Source organism: Solanum lycopersicum, chromosome 3, assembly GCF_036512215.1.
Source record: "Solanum lycopersicum chromosome 3, SLM_r2.1".
NCBI lineage: Eukaryota > Viridiplantae > Streptophyta > Magnoliopsida > Solanales > Solanaceae > Solanum > Solanum lycopersicum.
In genome coordinates, this window is record NC_090802.1 from 56,626,940 (window position 1) to 56,639,675 (window position 12,736).

At 33.8% G+C, this 12,736-nt stretch overlaps 2 protein-coding genes across 2 annotated transcripts; one reads left to right on the forward strand and one right to left on the reverse strand.

Moving 5' to 3' along the window:
- The first annotated feature begins 6,281 nt into the window (after positions 1-6,281).
- On the forward strand, positions 6,282-8,205 carry LOC101257641 (omega-hydroxypalmitate O-feruloyl transferase). Its single transcript, XM_004235267.5, has 3 exons — positions 6,282-6,373; positions 6,464-6,927; positions 7,208-8,205. Exons 2-3 carry the CDS (start codon positions 6,484-6,486, stop codon positions 8,063-8,065), a joined length of 1,302 nt encoding a protein of 433 aa, XP_004235315.1. The 5' UTR covers positions 6,282-6,373; positions 6,464-6,483; the 3' UTR covers positions 8,066-8,205.
- Positions 8,206-11,279: 3,074 nt separating this feature from the next.
- Positions 11,280-11,756, reverse strand: LOC138347691 (protein SMALL AUXIN UP-REGULATED RNA 16-like). The gene has a single exon (XM_069295995.1). It carries the CDS (start codon positions 11,754-11,756, stop codon positions 11,280-11,282), a length of 477 nt encoding a protein of 158 aa, XP_069152096.1.
- Positions 11,757-12,736: the final 980 nt, after the last annotated feature.

Sequence of the window (12,736 nt, forward strand, 5' to 3'; positions counted from 1 at the left end):
GAGAATTAAAGGAACAAAATCACCAATTTCGCAGCTACTATTCACGACAGCAAAACTGAAGCTGCAGGCCACCAAATCCAACTCTGTCAGTTCCTAATCAAAGATTGAGATGAAGATAATATGCTGTCCAAAAATCAGCTCAATCGGATAAGAAACGAAGCGGGAATCGCAATTTGAAGTTGGCTGTTATGGCTGAAATTTGACTGCGAAAATCTGCTTTTTCTCTCTCTTTTTGGCTGCTAAAAAACTCTCTGTGTATTTGAAAATAAGACCCTAAATAGGTTTATATTTGCCTCATAAGAATGTGCCTATGGAAAAAAATGGGTTGGTCCAAATTGGGCTTTTATTTATCCACATAGGAAGGAAAAAAAGATCCATAACCCAACAATTCTCCCCCTCACGACTATGTGGAGGAGACCGTCATCCCGGCGACCATGCAACAATCTTCAAACTTCCCTTTTGGCAAAGCTTTAGTCATCATATCGGAACCATTGTCATTTGTATGAATCTTTTCAAGCTCAAGCAACTTAGAATCCAACACATCTCGAATCCAATGGTATCTCACATCAATGTGTTTAGACCGACCATGGAACGTAGAATTCTTGCCAAGATGTATAGCACTTTGACTGTCACAATAAAGCACATACCTCTCTTGAGCACAACCAAGTTCCCCCAAGAATCTCTTCATCCAAAGCAATTCTTTACAAGCTTCAACGACAGCAATAAGCTCAGCTTCTGTAGTAGATAGAGCAACACATTTTTGCAACCTAGATTGCCAAGACACAGCTCCCCCTGCAAAAGTAACCAAGTACCCTGAAGTAGACTTGCGAGTATCAACATCACCAGCCATGTCTGAATCAGTATAACCACAAAGAATAGGCTTCCCTGTACCAAAACACAAACTCAGACTAGAAATGCCACAAAGATATCTCATAACCCACTTCACAGCATTCCAATGTTCTCTTCCCGAATTAGAAAGAAAACGGCGAACAACTCCAACAACGTGAGCAATATCCGGTCTTGTACAAACCATCGCATACATCAAACTACCAACAGCTGAAGCATAAGGAACTTTCTTCATATCTTCCTTCTCATCATCACTAGAAGGACACTGTTTCGTGCTCAATTTGAAGTGCATAGCTAAAGGTGTACTGACAACCTTAGCTTTATCCATGTTGAATCTGCGAAGTACTTTCTGAATGTACTTCTCTTGTGATAATACTAATTTCTTGGCCTTTCTATCACGGACAATCTGCATGCCAAGAATCTGCCTTGCTGGTCCTAAGTCTTTCATAGCAAAAGACTTACTCAACTCTTGCTTCAACTTCTGAATCCTGCAAGTATTATGACCAACAACAAGCATGTCATCAACATAAAGCAACACAATAATAAAGTCACCATCAGAGAACTTTTGCACAAAAACACAATGGTCTGAAGAAGTCTTCTTGAAGCCTTGCTGACTCATAAAAGAACCAAACTTCCTGTACCATTGCCTGGGAGCTTGTTTCAAACCATACAAGCTCTTCTTCAATTTTCAAACATAATTCTCTTTACCCGTGACTTCAAAACCTTCCGGTTGCTCCATATAAATTTCTTCATCTAAGTCACCATGGAGGAAAACAGTTTTAACATCCATTTGATCAACCTCTAAATCTAGACTTGCAGCCAAGCCTAGAACCACACGAATGGATGACATCTTCACAACTGGAGAGAATATCTCATCAAAATCAACTCCCTTTTTATGATTAAATCCTTTGACAACTAATCTAGCTTTGTACCATGGAACAGGATTACCATCTTCGTGTTTCACCCGAAAAATCCACCTGTTTTTCAAAGCTTTTCTGTCTTTAGGTAACTTAACCAAATCAAAGGTATGATTATCATGCAAGGATTTAATCTCATCTTCCATAGCATCAAACCACCTTTCTTTTTCTTCACTTTCCATGGCCTCATCAAGACTCTCAGGTTCTCCCCCGTCAGTCAAGAGTACATACTCATTGGGAGAATAACGAGATGAGGGAGTTCTCTCTCTACTAGATCGTCTGAGAGAACTCTCTGGAGCATCTATAATTGGTTGTTAGACAACCACATCATCTTGCACTGGAGCATCAACAACATCATGCCGGTCATTCTGAACATGATCACCATCTTCATTATCAACTTGATTTTCATCATTATGAAGATTTTCTTCCGGTGCAATAGTCAAAGGAACTGGATCAACATCAACTAAGCTCTCACTAGTCTGAAAATCAGCCTTGTCAGCTTTGTCAAAATCTTCAATTGTTTGGTCTTCAAAGAACACAACATCACGGCTTCTAACAAGTTTCTTCTCAACAGGATCATAGAAACGATAGCCAAATTCATCTTGACCATAACCAATGAAGATACACTGCCTAGTTTTAACATCCAACTTTGACCTTTCATCCTTAGGAACATGTACAAAGGCTTTACACCCAAAGACTCTAAGATGATCATAAGAAACATTCTTACCAGTCCAAACTCCGTCAGGGACATCACCATCTAAAGCAACAGCAGGAGATAAATTGATAACATAAGCAGCAGTATTAAGTGCTTCTGCCCAAAAGGAATCTGACAGCTTAGCATCTGAAAGCATACATCTAACCCTCTCAACTAGAGTTCTGTTCATCCTCTCTGCTAAACCATTTAACTGAGGAGTCTTTGGAGGAGTTTTCTGATGCCTAATACCCTGCTCTCTGCAATATCTATCAAAAGGACCAATATACTCACCACCATTATCTGAGCGGATGCATTTCAATGTCTTCCCTATTTGTCTTTCAACCAAGGCCTGAAAACCCTTGAACACATCAAGTACTTGATCCTTGGACTTCAAAGGAAATACCCAGAGTTTGCGAGAATGATCATCAATAAAAGTCACAAAGTAAAGTGCACCACCATGAGATCTTACCTTAAAAGGACCACACAAATCAGAATGTACCAACTCCAGCAAATCGAGCTTTCTTGAAGGCGGATGACTCTGAAAAGAAACTCTTTTCTGTTTACTGGCTAAGCAATGAACACATTTCTTCAACTTTGCTTGTTTCACTCCAGAAAGCAAATTTTTCTTAGCCAAACTATCAATCCCCTTCTCGCTCATATGACTCAGCCTTCTATGCCATAACTCTGATGAAGTATCATTCTCCACCAAATTTACTGAGTCTCTGGACATGGAGCCCTGAAATACATACAAGTTAGACAACTTGTCACCACGGGCCACAACCATCAAACCTCTAGTAAGCTTCCACTGGCCAACACCAAATGTATTAACATAACCCTCATCATCAAGATATCCCACAGAAATCAAATTCAAGCAAACATCTGGAGCATGCTTGACATTATTAAGAACTAGTTTGGAACCATTGTTACTTTCCAAACAAACTGTCCCAATGCCAATAACTTCAACTTCATGATTATTGCCCATTTTCAACGTTCCAAAATTACCTGAAGTATAAGAAGAAAATAATTCTTTCTTTGGCGTGACATGAGAAGTAGCACCAGAATCCACAAACCAGCTAGACTCATCACGAACAAGATTAATTGTATTTTCATCACAAGAAACAAGAAGATCATTATTAGCAACAACAGCAACACGATTTTCATTATCGCCTTCTCTCTTTTGTTGTCTCATATCTCTCTTGTGCTTGTAACAATATTTCATGATATGCCCATTCTTGTGGCAATAGTCACATGTAGTATTCTTGTATTTAGACTTTGACTTGCTTCTACTTTTACCTCTATCATTTTGACCTCTGGACTTGTTTCTCCCCCTATCTTCAGTAACCAAAACATCGGAGTGTGAAGTTGAAGAAGATGAGGCTTGAGATCTTCTTCTTTTTTCTTCATTCAAGACACCACTCTTAGTATATTCCATGGTTACAACACCACTGGGAGCAGAATTAGTTAAAGAAACTCGAAGAGTTTCCCAAGAGTCTGGCAGAGTATTAAGAAGCCAAAGTCTCTGTATCTCATCATCAAACTTTACACCCATTCCGGACAGCTGGTCAAGAACACCCTGAAAATCATTAATATGATCAGAAATAAGAGTGCCCTCTTTATACCTGATATTCATTAATTGTTTCAATAGGAACAACTTGTTGTTGCCATTCTTCGAAGCATAAAGTGTCTCGAGCTTGTCCCACAAACTTTTGGCATGTGTCTCATTCACAATATGATTTCTAACATTATCTTCAACCCATTGTCTAATATAGCCACAAACCTGCAGATGCTCAAATTCCCATTCTTCATCATTCAAAGACTGAGGCTTATTAGAAGCAAACACAGGTAAATGCATCTTCTTGACAAATAGAAGATCTTTCATCTTGCCTTTCCAAATATGATAGTTACTACCAGTTAAACACACCATTTTGCTCATATTTGCCTCCATCATTCAAAACGACAATCAACAATAACCAATGCTCTGATACCACTTTGTTGGGAAAGACAAGGCACTAACAAAGAATGCCTGACAGGATAACAGCGGAAGAATACCCAAGTCTATACTTTCCCTTTTCGATTTGAACCAAGATAAAACAAACAACCACAAGCAATATGATAGTAAGGCAGAAAGTAATTCAACCAAACAAATATAACAAGACAATGATAAACCAATCACACAAGACACCAAGATTTACGTGGAAAACCCTTCGATGTGAAGAGTAAAAAACCACGGGACCAAAAGCTCCACTATAATCACCAAGAGTTACAATATTGTTCTCCAAAATTGGCCACAAAACAAGTGCCAAACAACGAGCAACAACAAAATAAGATTGCACAAAATCTAGAGAATTAAAGGAACAAAATCACAAATTTCGCAGCTACTATTCACGACAATAAAACTGAAGCTGCAGGTCACCAAATCCAACTCTGTCAGTTCCTAATCAAAGATTGAGATGAAGATAATATGCTGTCCAAAAATCAGCTCAATCGGATAAGAAACGAAGCGGGAATTGCAATTTGAAGTTGGCTGTTATGGCTGAAATTTGACTGCAAAAATCTGCTTTTTTTCTACTCTCTGTGTATTTGAAAATAAGACCCTAAATAGGTTTATATTTGCCTCATAAGAATGGGCCTATGGGCAAAAATGGGTTGGTCCAAATTGAGCTTTTATTTATCCACATAGGAAGGGAAAAAAGACCCATAACCCAACAATTACTTATGATTTCTTCTTCATAATTAGCAACATAGATCATTTTAATACTGAAAATCATTAACATTTTTTTTATAAGACGACCACATTTAATAAGACAAAAGACCAAGGTCCCAATCAATTTTCTTGGATTGTGAAATGTGAAATTTCCCTAAATTGTAACCCATTTTAGTACCCCAACTCTTGTGGCTTCTATTACAAACAATTTCTTTATATCTACAATAGTTTACCCCTAATGTTACATTGTTATTGCCTTACGTTAAGGGTATTATATTTGCATAAATAATTAGATCAAAATCTACTTATTTGTCTTTTTGTAGATGAGAACATATTTTAAAGAAAAAGATGATTCAAATTGACAAAAGCTACAAATATTGGAAAATATACTCCTTTTTAGTATAATATAATAAAATACTAGACTATGTCATTGATCAACTTAATTTGGAGGCCAACTCTACCAAACTATACAAGAGTTTACTTCAATTCTTACGCCACATTTTTTGAATTGGTAACATTTGGTTTTTGGGCCAGTAGCCTACCACACCCATATGACAACACCAAAATCTCATTCTTCAAATCAAATACTTCGAAAAAATAAAAAATTACAACTTTTTTTCAGTATATATAGACTTAGGGTCGAACTAAAAGTCTGGACATGAATTTAGCTGAATTCAATAACTTCTAGTGAAACGATGTATTTAGTTAGAACCAATCACTTTATATAATTTTAACTTTATCTTTGTTAAAATAATAGATATTATGCGTTTACTTCTTTATATTTTAAATTTCATGATCAGTAACAATCCTGACTCGACCTCTACTACTTAAACCTACCTACTGCTTCCCGGCCACCAGCACATGTACAAAGTAGGTTTGTACATCATATACTATTTGCATTGTCATTTATTTTTTTAAAAAAAAACTTTATCTTTTTGTTTACGTAACCAAATTTTCTCCTTTAACATTTAGACAGCTTTAAATAGAAATAGCTTTAATTAGTAATATAAAAAAAATACAGCTTCTATGGTCCTTTTCAATAGTACACATTTTTGTTAACCAATACTCAACAAATAGTCAATAATCCAACTCATGCATTTTTCCTATATATATATATATATATCTAAAGTCATTTATCTCCACACTCACAATTATAACATTTCTAGACTCAAACTATCAGAACATTAACTGCATTTTTTCCCTGTCTTTTAGGTACTTTTTTTTAAAATAGTTTTTGTTGTATATCTTATTTTTCATGCCACTTCAATTTCTTTAACTTTGTTTTTTTCTTCAAAAAAACAGGATTTATTAATTTTGAGAAAATGGAGAATGGTAAACACAGTGTTGCAATTGAGCTTACTGTGAAGCAAGGAGTGCCAAGTTTGGTGTCACCAGCAGAGGAAACAGAGAAGGGGCCATATTACTTATCAAATCTTGATCAGAATATAGCCGTGCCGGTTCGAACGATTTACTGTTTTAAATCAGAAGAAAAAGGGAATGATAATGCTGCTGAAGTGATGAAGGATGCTTTGTCAAAGGTTCTTGTTCATTATTTTCCGTTAGCAGGGAGATTGACAATTAGCCAGGAAATGAAACTTATTGTGGACTGTAGTGGAGAAGGTGCAGTGTTTGTTGAGGCAGAAGCAAATTGTAACATAGAAGATATTGGTGATAATACTAAGCCTGATCCTGTTACACTTGGCAAACTTGTTTATGACATCCCTGGTGCTAAAAATATACTAGAAATGCCTCCCCTGGTGGCTCAGGTACTATGGATTCTTTGTTTGTTTATTAGGAGAAATGTACATGCTGAGATAATAACTATTAGTTGAGTGACCATCTGAGAAACCAACTCGTGGTTTGTTTTAGCCCATTTTGCAATTCTAGGATATGCACATGACTTACTTGATCAACAGTCCATGTTTAACAAACGAAAAACATGTATAAATATAACTTAGCATTCAACCAAGTGCGCCATTCAGTCCTTATGATGCGCGTAGATAATATGAGCTCAATTCTAACTAAGTGATAATTCTCTATATTCAGGTGACAAAGTTCAAATGTGGGGGATTTGTGCTTGGTTTGTGTATGAACCATTGTATGTTTGATGGGATCGGAGCGATGGAGTTTGTGAATTCTTGGGGTGAAATTGCGAGAGGTTTACCTATCAAAGTCCCTCCATTCCTAGACAGGAGCATACTCAAGCCTAGAAATCCACCAAAGCCTGAGTATACTCATAACGAGTTTGCTGAAATTAAAGATATATCAGACTCTACTAAACTATACCAAGAAGAAATGATGTATAAGGCCTTCTGTTTTGACCCTGAGAAGCTTGAACAACTAAAAGCAAAAGCAAAAGAAGATGGTAATGTTACCAAATGCACTTCATTTGAAGTCCTATCAGCTTTCATCTGGAAAGCGCGAACTCAGGCATTACAAATGAAGCCTGATCAAAAGACGAAACTTCTCTTTGCTGTTGATGGAAGATCAAGATTTGATCCCTCAATCCCACGAGGATATTTTGGAAACGGAATTGTTTTAACTAATGCACTCTGCACCGCAGCAGAGATAGTCGAAAATCCACTTTCTGTTGCTGTTAAGTTGGTTCAAGAAGCTGTTAAATTGGTTACAGACAGTTACATGAAATCAGCTATAGATTATTTTGAAACAACAAGAGCTAGGCCTTCTTTAACTGCTACACTTCTTATTACTACTTGGTCTAGGCTTTCTTTCCACACGACGGATTTCGGGTGGGGAGAGCCTATTGTATCAGGGCCAGTGGCTTTACCTGAGAAGGAAGTTTCTCTGTTTCTTTCTCATGGAAAAGAGAGGAGAAGTGTCAATGTGCTTCTTGGACTGCCAGCTTCAGCTATGAAGACATTTGAGGAACTTATGGAGATCTAAACAGCCATATTGCAGCTCTAATTTGCCATGAAAATTACTTTATTTATGTGTAATTCATTGTGTTTTTTACTACTTTGTGTTGTTGTTTGTATTGATATTTCTATTTGGCATCAATTCATGCTCTTTTGCTTGTTTCTAAATGATCACTTTTTCTCCATCCCATTGAGATCTTCTCCAACAAACCTTTTTTTTTATAATCCAAAAACAAAGCCTTATTAATGGTTCTCCACCAAACCTTCCACTTACTAAAAGTGGAGGCAGCTAGATGTGATAATATGCTAAATACTCAGAAATAGTATCAGTAACACTGCTTAAAAAAAACAAATATTTTGATTGAACTAATATTTAATAAAACTATTTATTATTAGAGAAAATTTCAGAAATAAACAAAAGATATACATCCATAATAAACCTCTAACTACAGTTTTGGTGATTGCGCTTCATAGCTTTATTTTCATTTTGCTATGGAGGTTGTAGTCTCTATCTTTTGCCTGCCTATTTGTACATATCGCGTGAGAATATACAAATTTTGTAATTATATATTTAGAATTTTTCAGAACTCCGTTTGTATATTTTGCTTGTCTATATACAAAAGAGATAATATATTATGTCTTTTTTTTATAAATCGTATACAAATAGCTAGGATAAGCATATACAAATTCTGAATTTATACCGTCATGAATTGAATTATACAAATTTTGAATTCACGCTGTCAGGAATCGGATTATACAAATTCTAAATTTATATAGTTAAAAAATCAAATAACAAAATTTTGAAAAACTATAGCCACAAATTATAAATATTCAAAACTATAGTGATATTACAACGACATTTTTTAATTCTTGGGTGTTGAAGTCTTTTAATCCATTATTATTAATAGATTTCAACTTCCTCCCTCTATTAAAATTACTCTAATTAACCAATTCTTTTTATCCACACGACCAAAAACTACATTTAAAAACTTCATTAATGTGAGTAGTTTAGGCCTTGATAAATAATTTCTTAGAATTTGGTAATTATTGTTGAGGATAAAATAAATTTTTTATCCATATAAAAAATATTTTCTTCCTTGTGTTGTATGTGTAAGAAAGAAAGATGAGAAGTATTATATTGTGTTTATATTTAGAGGTTAGCATAGTGAAGGAGAGAAAATAAATATTTGAAGTCTCTAGCATATTGATTATACAAAAGAGAGTAATTTTATTTTTAAAAGGACGCGATTTTTTATTTTAAAAAATATATTTTGCAACTTTACCTTAAAGAATGCGTTTTGATAAGTTATGCCCAAGTTGTTTTGGCTATTCAAATCTACCTTGATGAATGTTGTTGAGCTAAAAATGACTAACATTAAGAGGCATAGACTTCAACAAGGAAATCTAGTTAAGAGTAGTTACAATTCAATAATTTTAGTTACAACTTGTATTTGTTTTAAGAAATTTACTTGAGATATAAAATTTTTTTTATTCATATTTCAATAAATTATAGTTTCTAAAATTTAAAATGTTAAAATCATCTTTAGATCTCACGAAGACACAACAATAATACACTATTTTAGTAAATAAAACATTAATATTCCATATGCTAAATTTTTGGAAAAACTACATGATTAATTATACAAATACTTCAATTATAATTACCAATTCAACCTATAGTTTAAATAATTATATATTGCCTCACGTGTTTTTTTGCTACTAGATACACTAAAATAGGGAAAGAGATGAGTGGGAAATGATGGAGACAAGTGAGATAGTTTATGTTTCTCAGATATATGTGAATCACACTAGATACATGTATATATCTGGGATATCAATGACATTATGAAATACATATACATAGAGAGAGGAGAGTAATGAATGCAATAGGAAAGAGAAACTCGAGAGAGGAGAGTGACAAGTAAGTAGGAGAGAGGCGAGCGAACGAGTATATACATGTAAATTTACTTGGATTCATCGTATTTTGAACAAATTAAACTTAATTTTGATCTTATATATCTTAACTCCAAATTCGATTAACAAACATAATATTACAAATTAACGTAAATCTATATATTTAGTTCTTAAAATAGTGAAATTTGTATTGTTTATTACCTTTAATTTTTTTTTTCATGTATACATCATTTTTGTGTTTCGTGGACTTTTAATGCCCTACACCTTAACTCAATATAAAATGTCTCTCTTCATAATTTGTGCACGTTTTGAATAAGAAGTTGACAATTTTAATTCCCACAAGTTAATTTATGCATTAATTATTTCAAAGCATATGGGTCTCTATATCTTTCTTACTTTTAGTTTTTTGTTGTCCACCAAATTTTTCTTGTGTTAAAGGGCCATCAAAAGGCAATTTGAAATTTGGGTAAACACCATAAGAGTCCTTATGTTTATCAAAATTTAAAGGTTGACCTAGTTTTTCAATTGTCATTTAAAATAGGAAAGTCATTTTTGTTTAGGGGTGGACATAGTTTGGATCCACTCTAAATCTAAATCGATATTGAATTTAATAAAAGTAGTCATCTAATATATGCATGAGGAAAAAAACAATAAATTTACTAAATTAAAAAAATTTGACATGCAAGGGAAGAGAAAAAATAGATCAGAATACTTGTGATATAGCTATAGACACGTCAAACACAGAGCCAATTAAGCACCACATATTTATTAGTTGTCGCAAAATATGTATTTATAGCATAATATAAATTTTCGAGTCCGGAGAAAACCATGTAAGAGGTGCTATCCCTAAATAGGCTTCGCAATGCATGATTAAAATTTAGTCAGAGCATCAATATAGATTCCAAACACCAAATAAGAAATCAAACCTAAACAAAAAAAATTGACAAAGCAAATTCATTTAATATAGGCTCTGAACATCAAACAAGAAACTAAAACAAAAAAAGATCAACGAAGCAAATTCAACTTAATATGTCTGCATACACATAGGTGCAGTCTACACCTATGTATGTATATAACTATAATTGCAGCCTACAAACTCCACATACACATAAAAATAATGTATAATTTTTTTTAAAAAAAAAATCAACTTCTAATTAGGTAAATATGCTATAGACATACTTTTTTTTTAAAACAAATACCGGGTAATTCGGATCAACTTGCATGTATCATGACTATATTTTTGTCTGACCTTTTAATATTATATAATTTTCACTTGCTTCATTCATCAACAATCGAGGCATTTTGGAATTTCTCTTTTAACATACTTGTCAGGGGTAATTCAAAGAGTTGAGGCGTTTGAACGATCTTGGTGGAGTGAGACTCTTATAAGAACCATAACCCTTAGCCATTTGGCTATTACCCAAACGCCTACTAGGACTAAACAATGGACTACATGATCCACAAACTATTGAATCATCATTCTCTTTGTTATTGATCACATCAGCCAACACTAGATAGAAGTAATCAACATCACAAGGCAACAAAATTGGGCCTTGGCAATAACTATAACCATACTCTTTTTCAGCATCTTCAAGCAATTTCTTGAATGATGGATGGTTTGCATACTTTGTTTTTATTACAAACTTCTCTTTATTTGGCCCAACATAAACCCAAAAACAACCTTCTGGAGCTATTGTACTTGTGCTTCTCCCATGCCATGATTTGCTCTTGGACAAATTTTCTCTACCTACTTTCTTCATTGGTAGATATTTCTCCAACTTCTTAAACATTTCACCAATATTCATTCCCTCAATTAAACAAATTACTCAAAACTACGTATCGAGTCACCAACAACAAGACTCTTTCTATTGACGTAGTGCTGTTGAATGATTCTGATTAATAGAACACGTAAAAGATCATTGGTTATTTATGGTTTGGTGTGTCAACCTCTATCATAAGCTAAATTGAGCATATATCTCATTTTAATCCTAGTTGGATTGTTCATATATATATACCTTTTGTAAGAATTCTTCAATTAAGGTGAAAAAGTATGTATATGGCCTTTAGCTTATTCAGAGAAGTGTTGGTTTAATTTATAATGAAGATAGCAAAGGCCATAAAAAGGATAAGGAAAATTAGATAAAGCCTTTAAAAGAGTAAATGACCATATAGGTTGTTCACTGGCCAAATAGATTTAGTCCTGAATAATACTTGCACTTTGTCAACGAAGAAAAAGCCAACCTTTATTATTTGAAAAAAAAAAAAAGATGTATAATATATGGTTTTATTAAATTCCAAAATGGTGACAACTTCTTTGTATTCAACACCTCCCACCCCACCCCCCAAGAACGAAAGAAAGTCCCGTATCAGTGCGGTGAGTTATATTGGATATGTTATTGCTTTTGTTATAATATATAAATGATCAGTGGCGTAGCCATATATAGCTTAAGATGATTAGCCCGACATTATTCATAAAAAAGTTTAAAATATATAAAGAGAGAAAACAATACAAAATATATATAGAAATTTCTGACTTCACTACTGACGACGACGATACAAACAATTATTATATCACTAGTATAGTTTAATTTGTTGTATCATTTTGGTCTTTTCAGGTTAATTAAGAAAAATAATAAATGCAAGGTGTAATTTATTAAATTATTATTCATATTTATTGAATTTTAAAAAAATTAACAGTATTGATAAGATTTTTATATCACTAGTATAGTTTAATTTGTTGTATCATTTTGGTCTTTTCAGGTTAATTAAGAAAAAATAATAAATG